The sequence below is a fragment of the Paramisgurnus dabryanus genome, chromosome 24 (genome assembly GCF_030506205.2).
Source record: "Paramisgurnus dabryanus chromosome 24, PD_genome_1.1, whole genome shotgun sequence".
Taxonomy (NCBI): domain Eukaryota; kingdom Metazoa; phylum Chordata; class Actinopteri; order Cypriniformes; family Cobitidae; genus Paramisgurnus; species Paramisgurnus dabryanus.
The window spans coordinates 4,449,761-4,465,973 of record NC_133360.1 but is presented as its reverse complement, the minus strand read 5'-3'; the positions used below and the strand labels follow the sequence as shown (position 1 = coordinate 4,465,973).

At 37.9% G+C, this 16,213-nt stretch overlaps 1 protein-coding gene across 10 annotated transcripts in view; it reads right to left on the bottom strand.

The window, feature by feature from the left end:
• The window catches only part of LOC135721219 (uncharacterized), a 72,124-nt gene that overhangs the window by 28,647 nt on the left and 27,264 nt on the right, over positions 1 to 16,213 (bottom strand). For 7 of the 10 annotated variants that reach the window (XM_073813591.1, XM_073813589.1, XM_073813585.1 and 4 more), the window contains 3 exons: positions 11,942 to 12,253; positions 7,807 to 8,112; positions 931 to 1,242 (listed from right to left, as the gene is read on the bottom strand). In XM_073813591.1, coding sequence (XP_073669692.1) covers positions 931 to 1,242; positions 7,807 to 8,112; positions 11,942 to 12,253 — 930 coding nt within the window. The remainder of the gene's footprint in view (positions 1 to 930; positions 1,243 to 7,806; positions 8,113 to 11,941; positions 12,254 to 16,213) is intronic. The other 3 variants (XM_073813590.1, XM_073813592.1, XM_073813594.1) reach the window with 3 other exon arrangements.

Sequence of the window (16,213 nt, the reverse complement as noted above, 5' to 3'; positions counted from 1 at the left end):
ACAATAACCTTACAGTACTGTAACTTTTCTTGCATTTGTAAACATGCTGGTGAATCTCAATGAGCTGTCTGTGGCTGCTACGGCAACTGGCTGCAGTTTCTATAACGGCCACTGGTGTCAGTAACGGTTAGAAATTTCTAAACTTATGGAGAGCCCCTTTAAGTATAACATCTAGATGATGAATTTTATGAATCTCCTAACAGTGAGAATTCATCTAATGGGTTAATGACTTTAATAAAATATAATTTGTTCAATATTGATGGTAGTAATTTACTATAATATTCCATCAGTGTGTTTAATTGTTTATATAAGATATCAGTGATGTAGTTGTCATGTATGTTTAAATCAATGTTATTATAAAACTGAACAAATATCAGAAATGATGTACAGATGTGTTGTCTCAGTTAACACTTTAAATGTGACGAGTGTAATATTGATTTCCCTGCAGTTAAATCAGGTTTAAACAGAAGATAAGTCAGAGTTAAAGTCGTAATGAAATTAAAATGAAAAACTTATCTGTGAGCTTCATTATTTAAAAAAAAATCATGTGCCCTCATAATTTTAATTGAAAAATCATCTCCTCATCAAAACAATCTCTCTTTACTTCGGGTCATACTGTATGGCAGGTGGGCGGGGTCCGGGAAAAGATTGCAGCGATTAGCAATTAGCAACACGACCCAACTTTAAACAATGTAGTTAGTTCTCGATGAACAAATTCAAGTCCTGCCCTGCCTTATTTCATCTCAGAAGCTGGTTTCACTCGGATATACGTCACCACAGAAAAAATAAGTGTATTGGCAACTCTAAACACAGTGTGAAAATCCAGTATAAGTTAATAGTCATAAATCACTCTTACATCTACAGTATACTGTCAACAGAGTACAGATGATAATAAAATCATTATTACAGTGAAACATTTCAGTTACTCACATTTTACAGACACAGATATTGTCTTGTATGATGTTTTTCCACCTCTGATGATCTTCAGTGTATAATCTCCAGTGTGTTCATGTCTGATGTCACTGATGTTGAGATCTCCAGTCTGAGGATTCAGCTCCAGTTTATCTCTGAATAGACCTTTATCAGATCTACTGAAGATATTGTTTGCAGGATTGATTTCAGCTATGGGAGTTCCATTATCTGCAAATCTCCACTCTATCACATCATCTCTCTGTATGTCTTTAACTTCAGTCTTCAGATTGACAGATTCTTCTTCATTCACTCGCAGTACTTCTACATTACCTGTAACAGCAACAGACAGAAAGACAGAAATGAAATCAATTCAGGTGATTTTCATCTATTAAGTGTCTTATTTACTGATTATAAACATCAGCTCATATTCTCATAAATGAATTTCTGTTTATTAACTCAATCTTTCAGATTCTCTATCAGTATATAAATCTAAACACAACTATAACATCTAGATGATGAATTTTATGAATCTCCTAACAGTGAGAATTCATCTAATGGATACATGACTTCAATAAAATATCAGCTGTTCAATATTGATGTTAGTAATTCACTTAATATTCAGTAAGTTTCTTTAAAGCAACACTATGTATATTTTTTTGCCTTTAAATAATGTCTCTAAAATTATTTCAGTGATAGAACAACTTTTAACTGGACAAATTGTAATGTTGCTGCAACCTGAGTAGCCTCCTAGCTGCTACAAGCACACTCTGAAAGTGGCGGTGGAGGGTAGAGCACACACCCCCGCCCCTCCCCCTGCCTGCAGAAGAGTGTCTGATACCAGGCACTGTTGCGCTTTTCAACCACATGGGGGAGCTGTAAGTCATTTTTACATGGAAACTACATAGTGTTGCTTTAATTGTTTTTTTAAGATATCACTGACATAGTTGTCAAAGCATTGATGATTTTATAAAACCGACCAAATATCTAAAATGTTGTACAGATGTGTTGTCTCAGTTATCCCTTTCAATACCTTTTTGTAATATAGAAGTGACTAGTAGAGTTCACTCTTGGGTAACAATTCACAGAATTTAAGTAGGAACCCTTCTTCAGGTAACAGGTGTTGCTGGAGAGACGCTGCACAGAGTTTGTTGATCGCTACACAAGCTATGCCACTCATAGATATGTATAAAGGATAGATGTGTTACGGCGGAGTCTCTAACGTCATCACCTGGTGGCCATCTTACCACAGGCAGCTTGCTCACGCGTAGCATTGAGTTTAATGATGCAGGTACTTTTAAATGACCATAACTTGCTCAATTTTCTACCAATTTTCAAACGGTTTGGTTTCTTACAAACGTTATTAACGTGGCTATAATTCTGGATGCTTTAACATGTTTCATGATTTTTTTTAGTATGAGTATGCAGTGTCATAGGTACATCTTTGACGTTTATTACAAACCAAACCATTTGAAAATCGGTAAAAAAGTAAGCAAGCAAGTTATGATCATTTAAAAGTACCTGCGCCATTAAAACTCAATGCTACGAGTGAGCGAGCTGCCTATGGTAAGATGGCCGCCAAATGTGGACGTTCCACTCAAATGGTCGTCAGCGCCGGCGAGACATCTAGCCTTTATACATGTCTATGATGCCACTGGTGAACGATTTAAATTGTGGATTTATTGACTGTTTGGATTCTTGCTTCTTTAAAAAGGAAGCCCAATTAAATAAAATCCACAACTATTAGCAATCAACTTGTAAGTGGACATTTTAGTTAATAACAAGCCAAGTGTGTATGTGGGGAGGAGGGTCTCCGACAGGGTCCCAGTGAATAAAATGATACAAATAATTTCCAGCTAGTGTGGTAACAATGTCAAATCACTAACCAGTTTGGTGGGTTATGTTTTACAATTAATAGTCACCTAATTTGCTCCCGAAGTTTAAGCAGCCTGTGCAGATTGAGCACACATACTCAACTCTGTAATATTTTCTCAATCAGATGCAAAATAACTTGTGCACATCTCATATTTACGTCTCATATTTACCTCTTACTTACGTATCACATGATTCTCATGACAAAAACATGGAACAGCAAGGCAATGGCAAAACAAAATATTAAGGTCATGGAGTCACGCGCTGTACATTTTGCAGGGTTCAAGTCTTTCATAACATTACAAAAAGCAATAAAATAGCATTGTGCTTTTTGAAAGTTGTTTTCTTTGCAAATATCTAGGGCTAGGGATGGGAATCGAGAACTGGTTCTTCTTATTCCGCTCGTTGCAAATGAGTCATGACGTCACACACGTGGTGTTGTTTTGGTTTAGAATGCAGCAAACATTGCATCGAGGCAGAACAATCCAAAGTTTGGTTATTATTAGTGGTGGGCAGAGCGAGTCTTCGTGAAACACTGAAACAGTTGAATCAATAACTTATATTTCACGCGAAAATACGACAATACGGTCGCATTGCAGGACTGTCGCATGTTTGATACACTATTAAACAACAACAACAGCGAGTCAAGCACCAGCGGAGCTAACGGGACGCAATCTGTTATTAATGCTGAAGGTAATGTGTTAATGTTAATGTGAGCACCATTTCATTATGTAAACTTTTACTATACGGAAAATCTCAGTTGTCATTGTCCATTAAATTGATGACGGCCAGAGTCTGGCTGGCTCTCACACTCGCTCAGAGGCTGCAGAAAGTATCTCTCGTGCACCTCTAGCTACTCCGTTTACAGAGGCAGGGAGGAATAAAATGACTGAGGCAAGAAAAACAAATTACTACTTAAGTATTTCTACTTAAAAGTACATTTTCAAGTATTTGTATTTTATCAGTGTTTTTTTTTTTTTTTTGGAAAACATACATTCCAAAGCATATTATTACCAGTATCTAATAAATAATAACTAATATCTATTTGTGGCAAGTTGTCTCAATGACTTTGGATGAAAACAAATTGAACAACATTTTCAGAATGCGCCTGAAATCGAGTTTTACCAGTTAGTTAAACATAACTCACATGCTACCGCAACCTTTACAGTAGCAGCATGTAGGATTAATGTATATTTTCTGTATTAGCTTACCTTCTGCTCATGATGCTAGAGTAGCTATTATTAAGACTTGCGGCAAAGAGTACAGAAGAACAAGAGGGGAAACTCTGATTCGTTTTTGGCAACAGCCACTAGATGGTGCTTCAGTAGCGTGTCCGCCATTTTGGAATAAAAATTCTCACAGCCAATTCATTCTCAATTCATTCTCAGCGAATCTCACAGCCAAATCAGAAGCGCAATAGTAAGTTTCTTACATTAAAGTTTTATTCACTTGCTACACCTACACGAAACGCAGTATTGTCTTGTATGTATGTGTGGTGTTGTTGTTGTTATCAGTTGTGGAATCCAATCATTAAATAGATACACATTTGAGGTCGTTTTTCTTGCTTTATTATGTAATTCTATTTTATGCTACTTTACACATTTACTATTATTATTAGTTACCAACTCCACTAGGTATGAAAGATGTTTTGTACATATTAATCCCCTCCCAGATAGCAATTACATTCGGCCCGGATCCGTTTTAAGCCCCTTGCCTCCGTTTCTATCTCAGAGACGTTTTCTGATTGTGAAACAGATCCGTGCCAGATAGAGGTTTCAGCTCAAACATCAGTTCAGTATTTATATCATTTTACAGATCTGGCCCAGATCACTTTTCGCACAGGTAACCGAAAGCCGTTAGCTGTGTCTGACACTGATTTGGTCCAGATCTGCAATACGAATCTGAGCCGATACTAACGATCAGGCGGTGCTGGATCGGCGCTGGCACATATCCGCAACCAGAGGTGTAAAATCCATGTGCCAAGAGTAAATGTCCTTTCCAGTATTTTGTTCCAGGATCTGCTAATTAGCACAATTTTTCAGCAGGAGGTGACCTCCTGGCTCGTTGGTGTTTTAAGCCCTCAACGAAGCCTTCAAGGCAGCGCTGCCTGGAAGGCACTCCCTGTGCCCCGAGCGTTTCAGCCAATCACAGCACTGGTGCTAGATATCGAGCCTTCCGCCTGCTTCTGGAAGTTCGAGCTCACCATTGGTCAGGTGAGTAGTGCAGATATGGTAAGATAGAAATGTGATTGATAATGAAATCCGCTCGAAATGTTTCAAGCGTTTAAGTGACGTGTTTCTGCGTTTTCACATGTTCGCAGCGCCACTTTCGTGCCAGTTTCATGCTGCGTCCGAAATTGCCTCCTACTATACAATAAAGTATACAAAAATCACTACTTTGTCTACTATATAGTATGGAAGTAGGCGGTTTCGAACGCAGCGTCAGTATTGGTTCCTCCATTTTTTTCTTTTTCAAACCATTGCATGGGATGGATTTGTGGTTTTCGTCTGATTTTTAAACAATTTTCGCGTGAGGATAAAATTGTGTTTGGCATAATGTGGACATCATTTTAAGCATTGGTTATGTTTTTTTTGTCAGAATTTAAAACTCTTTTCGCTTGGGGTGTGGATGTCATTTTATGTAACAGAAAGTTGTTCTAATCCCAAGCGACAATTGTAAGATAATTAAATAAAAACGATTAACCAACACGTGTAACTGGCACAAAAAGAAAGTCTTGCCACGGACACGTGAAAACGCAGAAACACGTCACTTTAACGCTCGAAACGTTTCGAGCTGAATTCAAACACAGTCACATTCCTATCTTACCATATCTGCGCTACTCACCTGACCAACAGTGAGCTCAAACTTCCAGAAGCTGGCTGAAGGCTCGATATGCAGCACCAGTGCTGTGATTGGCTGAAACGCTCGGGGCACGGGGAGTGCCTTCCAGGCAGCGCTGCCTTGAAGGCTTCGCTGAGGGCTTAAAACACCAACGAGTCAGGTGGTCACCTCCTGCTGAAAAACGGTGCTAATTAGCAAATAGATTGGAACAAAATACTGGAGAGGACTTTTACTCATGGCACATTTTACACCTCTGTCCGCAACAACCCCGAAAAACAGATCAGAAACGGCTTCGGCCCGATGTGCGTTTGGACTCAGGAACGACTCCGGCTCTATCGTTTTGCGGGTGCGGTCCTGTTCCGTTACAGCATCCAGTGGCTATCAGGGCTGGATCCCGATACAAACCTGATAATCTTATAGAACATGATGCATTGCTCTGTCTGTTATCCCACACTCTAAAAAAAATTCGTAAAAAAACAGACAAAGTACTGTGTAAATCTGAAGGAATTTTCCGTATTTATGTTTTACAGGCGTTTATCCGTTTTTAAAAAAAAAACATGTTGCATTATGGGTGCAACAACTCCTGCTGCAATCTTTCACTTTTGCCTCTCTATCACCATCTCTGTTTGAAACCTAAAATTACAACTTGCTTGCAGAGTTCTTTTTTAACATGGATGATGTTTAACTTCTAAACAAATGCTGTCAGAACAAAATACAAGTGTTCAACTATTCCAGCATCGACACATGTGATTTAGTAGACAAATCTTCTTTCTGACGTGACGTGTAAGTCAAATGGATATTTACCACAACATTTATCACATTAAATCTATAGTTTGTGTTTGTTTTAGATTCATTTGAAGTCACCACTATGGTGATTAGTGTTCCCTTAAGTTAGGCTTTTGTCCCTTGCCCTTCCAAAACTTTCAACATTGCAACAGTGTTTTTGCTTGTAACAATTACAACTTGTTTGTTGCTTGAGTAAGGGAAAGTGTCTATTATGTCATTTGAGCTTGGTTGTTTTTATGTTATGCTGCCTAGCATTTAAATATGAAGTGATAAAATAAGAATAAAAAACTAAAGTGTGTAAGATTGACATGCTATGCTTATCTGATAAGACACTGTATTGAATAACATTGAGGTAAGGTATCAGTTGTATATTTTGCTTCACAGAGACATCAACATTTTGGATCTCAACAATGGTGAGAGTAAATGAGAGTTTTCTACAATCCTGGTACCCAGCATGCATTGCGGCATAAAGCTTCGTTGTTGATTGTCACCATTGTTGCGTTTCATAGGCAGATTGAAGTGTCCCCATTCAAAAACAGAACATTCTGTAAATTTATAGAACGGAAAGTGTTCTATAAATTTACAGAATGTTCTGTTTTTGAATAAACGGAAATGTCTGTGAAATAACGGAAAACGTACCGGTAATTTTCTGCCAGGACATTATCCGTTTTTTTACGGATTATTTTTTTAGAGTGTATAATTGCCACTTTTGGACGGTGGCTGTGTTTTTTTTTACTTAATCCATTTCAAGCAATTCTAATGTATATTTGTATATATGTGTATGTATATGGAGCCAAAATATTATGTGTGGATGAGTTTATGTCGGTATGTATGTATGTAAAGTTAGCCTATATAAAAGTGGAAGACTTGTCTAAATATCTGAAAATAAGCTGTAAAAAGGGATTAATGATCACTGGTCTGATTGTATGTTATTCTGTGTAATCATCATTCAGTTTGAATTTGATCTTTAATGTACAAAGTAGCTGATATTGCCATTACTTCTAGTTGACTCCCGAGTCGCTCTCATTCCAAAATGGCAGATTCGTAGGGCTGCTGCTGGGCGCTGGTGTTGCAATGGAACGTTCTATTGAAGTTCTTTGCTTGCGGCTAACTGCTGCATATTGCTGCAAAGGAAACTCCTACCGCTCCACCTCCACCAAATACTTCCGCCAAAAACATGTATATATATATATATTTTTTTATTGTTAGTGGTAGTTGTATATATATTATAATATTTATTATAATAATAATTATTATTTACTATCATTGGAGAAAGGCACATTACATTTTGGGACAGCAGGGGCTTGAGCACAGCCCAAGTGCACACCACTGTCACATCCATACAGAGTACAGATGATCATAAAATCATTATTACACTGAAATATTTGAGTTACTCACCTCTGACAAACACACTGAATCTCCTGTATAAGGTTTCTTCACCTCTGATGATCCTCAGTGTATAAACTCCTTTGTGTTCCTGTCTGATGTCATTGATGTTGAGATCTCCAGTCTGACGATTCAGCTTCAGTTTATCTTTGAATAGATCATCATTAGATGTACTGAAGATATTGTTGACAGGTTTGATTTCAGCTATAGGAGTTTTTCCAAATGTCCACTCTATCAGATCATCTCTCTTTATGTCAGCAAATTCAGTCTTCAGATCAACAGATTTCCCTTCATCCAATTCCAGTGTTTTTATTTCATCTGAAACAGCAGCATACAGAAACAGAAACACAGAAATGAAAACTAGGGCTGAGAATCGATTCCAAAAATGTATTCCGATGCATTTAGAATTGAGAGTGGATTACTAAAAATTACTAACAATTACTAACCAATTTGAAGAGACTATTTCTGATGCACTTATGTATTGCTGTTCTTGTGTTGCTATAATTGCTTCTATTGTTTACCTCATTTGTAAGTCGCTTTGGACAAAAGCCTCTGCTAAATGACTAAATGTAAATGTCCATTTGTTTAAAGCAAAAAATGTAATTACTTAACAGGCTACAATTGAAGCAGCTCTTTACGCCTTCTTACATCTCATAATTGGTCCTCATTTATGTCCAAGAGACTTAATAATAATAATCTTTTACATTTTAATCCTTTAATTTTTCAAATTTTAAAACATTTGTGTGCTGCTGCACATCCATGTGTGTGATAAGCAAATGCGCGTTGTTGTGGGGTCATATAGTAAAATACCATTTCATTCATATATTAAAGGGTAGGACAATTTTTCATCTCACTCAACACTACTTACTAAAATTATTTATAAGTTTATTTATTTCTCAATTTCTTCTTCTGTAGGCTAAATGGGGGGGCGTGTTTCACCTCAGACATAGCAATTGATCTCCGAGTGCCAGTGCTAAAGCAAAGAGGGCACAGTGACACCTTGTGCTGCCACCAAGTGAATGAAGTTGCACAGGGAGTGAATGAGTAAGAGAGGGGAAATACACTATATTGCCAAAAGTTTTTAAAACGACTCTCCAAATCTTTGAATTCAGGTGCTCCAATCTCTTCCAGTTAAAGGAACTCTTAATGCTTCATCATACCAAGACATTTTGGACAATTTCATGCTTCCAACTTTAAAGGAAGAGTTTGGGGATGTCCCCTTACTGTTTCAACATGACTGTGCACCAGTGCACAAAGCAATGTGCATAAAGACATGGATGAGCAAGTTTGGTATGGAGGAACTTGACTGGCCTGCACAGAGTCCTGACCTTGACCCAATAGAAGATCTTTGGGATGAATCAGAGCAGAGACTACGAGTGAGGTCTTCTCGTCCAACAGGGTTCCCACACCTTGGCTGACTTCAAATTCAAGGACCTTTCAAGGACTTTCCAGGTCCAATACCCTCAAATTCAAAGACTAAATAGGGCAAGGTTACATCGTGTTATCTTTTAAGATACATTGTTACACGCGCTGCGTCACTGCGGTGACACTTTTTTTTACCACACCTCCAGTGGTAAGTGCCTCTAAATGTGTATATCAAATTCAACCAATGATGAGGGTTAATGACAAAGACAGGGTGCAGAAAGTATATCGCTATCTGAAATATTGCCAAAGACCGTTGGGAGGCAGAAAGTATGGCAAGGGAGAAGCAGCGTCTCGTTCCCTTCTCAGGGAACAACAGTTACATACGTAACCGAGACGTTTTCAAGTGTTAAACACAACTATGCAAAAAAGCATTTTGGTATGAATCATCATTCACATAAAGATATAAGCATTTAAAGTGAACAGTTTACAATAAAAAGTCTAGAATTTTTAAGATATTATCCTACACTACACAAGGAATAATATGTTTTTTCAGAAAACCTCTTGCATAAAATAGATTCAAGCACTTTCAATGACCTGTATCTATATATGTATATTGTCAAAAACTTCCCAGGGCCTTGAATTTCCCCCCCAGATTCACAAACTTTCAAGGATTTCAAGCAACCATGGCAACCCTGGTCCAACATCAGTGTCTGACATTACAAATGTGCTTTTAGAAGAATAATCAAAAATTCCTATAGATACACTCCTAAACCTTGAAGAAAGTCTTCCAAAAAGAGTTTAAGAGTGTTAAAGCTGCACAAAAGGTGGTCAACTCTATATTAAACCCTATAGATTAAGAATGGGATACTAGTAAGTATTATGAAACACTGGTACTTACAGTATGGTGCGTTCCAGGCAGGTTTTTAAACCCGTGAGTTACGACTTCAAAACCACGACTCACGACCCTATGCGTTCCAGGCAGCCTGTAACTCGTGTTTTTACAACCTTCTACCGGTGAAAGTGCACTGGAACGGCAGTCAAACCCGTGACTTCCCACCCGTGAACTCGTACTAGATCGATGTACTCCCAGTTCAAAGTCGTGAGTCGTGGTTTTGAAGTCGTGAGTTACGGGTTACAGGTTGCCTGGAACGCAGCATTATTCATTAAGTATTAAACACTAGTGTTTTTTACAATAGTTATTGGACTCGTCCGAATGGCCACTGAAGAGTAAAATTAAAATCTTACTGGTAAAATAAATTATTTTAATAGGTACTAGCATCTTACAAATAAGTACTAATATTTGTTTAATAGGCACTGGTATCAAATAATTAAGTACTAGTACCCACAAAATAAGCATTGGGATCTATTAAATAGCTACTAGTATCTAATAAGTACAAGTATATGATGGATAATTCCCACTAGGGGAGAACGGGGTAAATTGTCACATGGGTAAGTTGTCACACTGTTCCTAACTCCAACACTAGAGGCTCTATCTCAAAAATCAAATAGCCACTTTTTGTGATGACTTCTTCTACAGTCAACTTTGTGTTCACATGTGGTCAAGTTCGCTCTTATCTGACGTTAGCACATTTTCTTATTTTTTGGATTAAAAGAAAGTGCACTTTACATTTTATGTAATACAACTTTGTTAGGTAATTTTTGCACAAAACAGAGGAGACAATAATGTGTCTTTTGATACTTTAGCTAACATGCTATGTTGAGCTAACCCTAAGATTTAGCCAACATTAGCACAAATGTAAGTTTGGGGCAAGTTGTTTCAATGACTTGGGGGCAAGTCGTTACATGCTTTTCAAACTGGAAATAGTACATATAGGGATGTACATTGGCCTTGGATGAAAACAAATTGAACCGCATTTTCAAAATGCAGCTAAAATTGAGTTTAAAGGGGCCATGAACCTGTTGATTTTATTGTGTTATACTGTTGCCTGAGGTCTACCACCCCATTCTCACTCCCCAAGGCGTCAAAATCTGAAGCATGCTGCTTCTGGACGGTAACTACTCAATTTTTTCCCAATTTTTAAACCATTGTCGCCTGGGGTTAGGGTTAAAGTTGGGTTTGGGTTAGGATGTAATTTTATGTAACAGAAAGTCATTCTAACCCCAACGGCATGATCCTGCCGATCGTCGCATAACGTGACGGCATCACCTTCCGGGATTCCCTTTTGTCTATATCCAACACTGAGGGATTAGCATGAAAGCAACGGAGTTCCCATTTCGTCGATATAGTGGCGCATAGAGGCACCCTTCGCGTCTTCATACTGACGCTGAAGGTGTTTGAACATGCTTCAGATTTTGACGCCTTGGGGAGTGAGAATGGGTTGTATTATAAAACCGATCAAATATCAGAAATGATGTACTGATGTGTTGTCTCAGTTAACCCTTTCAATATCATAAGTGTAAAAAGTTGGTTCACACACAGTTAAACACAGTGTGAAATTTCCACTGTAAGTTAATAGTCATAAATCACTCGATTAGCAATTAGCAACACGGCCCAACTTTAAACGATCCAGTTAGTTCTCGATGGATGAATTCAAGTCCTGCACTGCCTCATTTCATTTCAGAAGCTGGTTTCACTTGGATATACTTCACCACAGGAAAAAATAAGGCAATCGCTACTTCTGTGTTTTAGCGACTTTAAACACAGTGTGAAAATCTCCACTGTAAGTTTATAGTCATAAATCACTCTTACATCTACAGTATACTGTCAACAGAGTACAGATGATCATAAAATCATTATTACACTGAAACAACAGTTACTCACCTCTGACAAACACTCTGAATTTCCTTTCTGAGGTTTCTCCATCTCTGATGATCTTCAGTGTATAAACTCCAGTGTGTTTCTCTCTGATGTCATTGATGTTGAGATCTCCAGTCTGATGATTCAGCTTCAGTTTACCTCTGAATAGATCATAATCACCATCATATGTACTGAAGATATTGCAGGCAAGGTTGTTTTTAGCTATGAGAGTTTCTCCAAATCTCCACTCTATCACATCATCTCTCTTTATGTCTTTAACTTCAGTCGTCAGATCAACAGATTTCCCCTCATCCACTTCCAGTATTTTTGTTTCACCTGTAACAGCAGCAGACAGAAACAGAAAGACAGAAATGAAAACAATTCAGGTGATTTCCATCTATTAAGTGTCTTATTTACTGATTATAAACATCATCTCATATTCTCATAAATGAATTTCTGTTTATTAACTCAATCCTTTAGATTCTCTATCAGTAAATAAATATAAACATAATTATACAACAGTTATTTCTGGTTCTTGAATCTGATTGGCTAAGAGCTCTTCCCAGCCATGCTTTATTCTACTAATAACATAACAGTAACCGCTTCACTGTTTGTATCATTCCGCCACCTACTGGTCATTTTAGTGAGGGAGGTTTCTTTAAACAGTCATACGCTCATCTCTGACTGGAAAAGCGGCTTCCAAGGTGGATGGTGGCACACACACATCCATGGACACAGATGCTGCTTAAAACACTTTCTGTGTGTCTCAATAAGTTCTCTAGCTCGTGAATCAGTCTGTGAAACCAACTGGAAGTGATTTTCTCCATGCCCTAAGCCCGTTGAAGATCAGCGCTCTCGGATGTAAACTTTCGAGGGTGTACCACAATAATGTCACATCGTGTGGACGATTAAAATACACTTGGAATAAAGCAATGAAAACAAGAGTTTTCTCTGAAGCGACTAGTGTTGTCAAAAGACCCGGTACTTCGGTACCAAGCCGGTACTAAAAAAAAAAAAAGTTACGGTTCCACGTTTTTTTAAGAACCGGGTACCCGGTCAACCCGGTTCTTGATGCGCAAGGTGCGCACGCAGTCGCGTCCTCGTTATATAAGCACTGAGACATGGCGACCGGCGGTGCTGCTGATGCAGCGGCGGCTCAGAATCCACTTGTTGAGAAGAAAGGAGGAAAGAGCCACGTATGGAGATATTTTGGGTTTGCAGCTGATGACAAGGGTAACATTATAGATCCCCAAAAACCAGTTTGCAAAAGATGTCACCGAAGTTTTCTCTCAAGAGGAGGAAACACTTCAAACTTAATAAAGCACCTTAAAGACAGGCATCCGGATCTAATGAGAGAGTTTAAGCAGGTAAGTTTCAATTTAATTTTGTTCTTAGAGCTTCTGTTATGAATATTATGGCGTATTTTAATTTGAGTGTCGGGTTGAAAATGGATCGCTGCTTGCGCAGTTAATCATTAGCATAGGCGCGGCTAACGCTAATATAATGCGTATTAGAAAAAAAGTTTCTTCATTAATCATTTATTGCTCCTATAACTTTTGTTAGGGTAAAAAACAGACGAACATTGTGGTATTTGCTATCTTTTACACACCAGAGGATTTTTAAATGACTCGTGTATTCAAAATATGTGTTAGAAAATATACAAATGTATGGTTAATATTGTTTTTGTCATTAAGCACTTCTAGGCTTAATCTTGGTTAAATATTTTTTAAGCAAGTTTAAAAAAATGAATTCATTTAGGAATAAATTAAAGTTAGAATTGACTAAAACACGTGTTATCTCCTGTATAGTTTGATAACACTTTACCATAAGATATCATTTTCATGCAACATCAGCTTACAGTGAGTGAACATATATTTTTACGACATTAATTAAAACAACATTTACAAATATTAATTAATGTTAACAGATAAATAATTTTGATTTTAGAAAATATATTTTTGATCAACCCTAAGAAAAATAATTGCTATTTAACTTTTGTTTATTGTTTGGTCATGTTATCTAATATAATCCAACTAATGGAATAGCATTTTAAATTGTTTTCAATAATACAGTTTTATCTATGTAACAGTGATATACAGTACACTTTATCTGCACACTGTAATTTACCTACATTTATTTTAAAAGCTAAGGTTTGTTACTGAAAAATTGTGTTTTAGCTAGTGTCAACAATTTAATGTAGCATTTGGTCAGACTCAAGTCTATTGCTTTACTTGAGTATTTTTTTATTTTACAGCTGCAGACTGAGGATGATCATCAAACACCTCAGCAAACTCTAAAACAGACAACAGTTACAGATGCTTTTCAGCAGCAGCAGAAATATGACAAAAACTCACCTGAAGCAAGAAAACTTAACCGAGCTGTTGCAGAATTTTTATGTACAGATCAAGTGCCCATTTACACGGTTGAAAAACGTGGATTCCAGCAAATGCTTCATCACCTAAACCCAAAATACCAGCTTCCAAGCCGAAACTTTTTTATGTACACAGAGATTCCCCGCCTGTACAATGAAACGAGGGATATCATAATCCAGCATCTCGGAGAGAAACCGTTTTACAGCTGCACAACAGATCTTTGGACAAGTAGAACTGCAGACACTTTTATGTCTGTAACTCTGCAGTACATTACCAAATTGTGGGAATTGCAATCCTGGTGCCTTGGCTGTTGTGGTCTCAACACAGATCACACTGCTGAAAGTTTGAAGGAGGCCTTTGAAGAGAAACTTGAAGACTGGAATTTGGACATCATAAGAATGTCAGGCATTACAACTGATAATGCCACAAATAACAAAAAAGCCTTCGAAGACTACACCTGGATTCCTTGCTTTGGACACAATCTCCATCTTGCTGTAAATAAGGCATTAGAGATTAGCAGGGTGTCTGCATCGCTGTCAAGGCTCCGAAAAACAATCTCTGCCTTTACAAGATCCCCAAAACTTTCACGTCAGCTTGTCAAAAAACAGAAAGATCTCTCCTCTCCAGACCATAAACTCATTCATGATGAACCCACTCGCTGGAATTCTTCATACGATATGGTGCAACGTTTCTTGGAGCAACAGCAGGTTGTCTGTGCTGTGCTGGCTGAAGACAGGAAAAAATGGTATCTGATGCCAAAAGACACGGACATTACAGTTTTAGAAACTGTTAAAGCAGTTCTCGAGCCTCTCAGTCCTTTTACAGATGCACTTAGTGGGGAAAAACATACCACCCTGTCCTCAGTCTTGCCATTGCTTTGAAAGGTATATGATTGTCTCAGTTATGAACAAAGTGACTCTGCATTAACCCAGGAGATGAAGGAGAAGATAAACGAGTATCTTCGGCATCGCTATGATAACCTGCAGCTACAGCTTCTTTTAAACACTGCAACTTACCTTGATCCAAGATTTAAGAACAGCTTTGTTTCTCTTAAGGATGATGTGAAGCAAAGTCTCCTGGATGAGGTGAAGAAAATGGGCAATGATGGAAATGTATCTCAAGTTTCTGGAGAGTCAAGTCAAGTGAGGCCTTCTAAAAAATCCAAAACTGACCTGAAGCAACTTCTCTCCACCATACAAGGGGAAAAGAAAGAAAAAGGAGAACCAGCATCCTCAAGTCAAACACAGCTTACTGCAAGTGACGAGTTAAATGGTGAGTTCTTGGTGTACAGTCAGATGCCTGAGGTCAGTGCTGAGGATGATCCACTTTCATGGTGGAAAACAAATATGGGTACACTACCTCAACTATCAGAGTTTGCCAGGAAGTATCTGTGCATTGCTGCATCAAGCTGTTCATCTGAAAGAGTATTCAGTACTGCAGGGTATATTGTAAGCCCAAGACGTTCAAGACTGACTCAGGAACATGTTGATATGTTAGTGTTTCTTTCAAAAAATCTGGAAATGACAAAAAAGTTACCCAAGGAAAATTAACATCAAAGTTCTTTAAATAAATGTAAGCCAGTATTGTTTGGTGTGAAACTTTAAGCAAAGAGTAAGTGAAACTTTTTTAGAGCTATATCACACGACTCCGAGAGCGATATTGCTTTTATACAACAGTTCGACGGCACACATTTGAAAAAAGAAAACTAGAAAACAACAACGGAGTTATTTTAAAAGCCTCTTTGTTTGGGAACTACTTCTTCCGCCACGGATTTGAGGGCGGCCAGAATGACAATTAACACTTTCGGCTGCTTTGAATCTCATAACAACTCAATGGACGGAAAAGCCGTTTCTTTATATTACCGTTTCTTGGTCACAAAGTGTAGTTTTAAGATTAGTTCAGTCGAGAATGTATATGTATTATA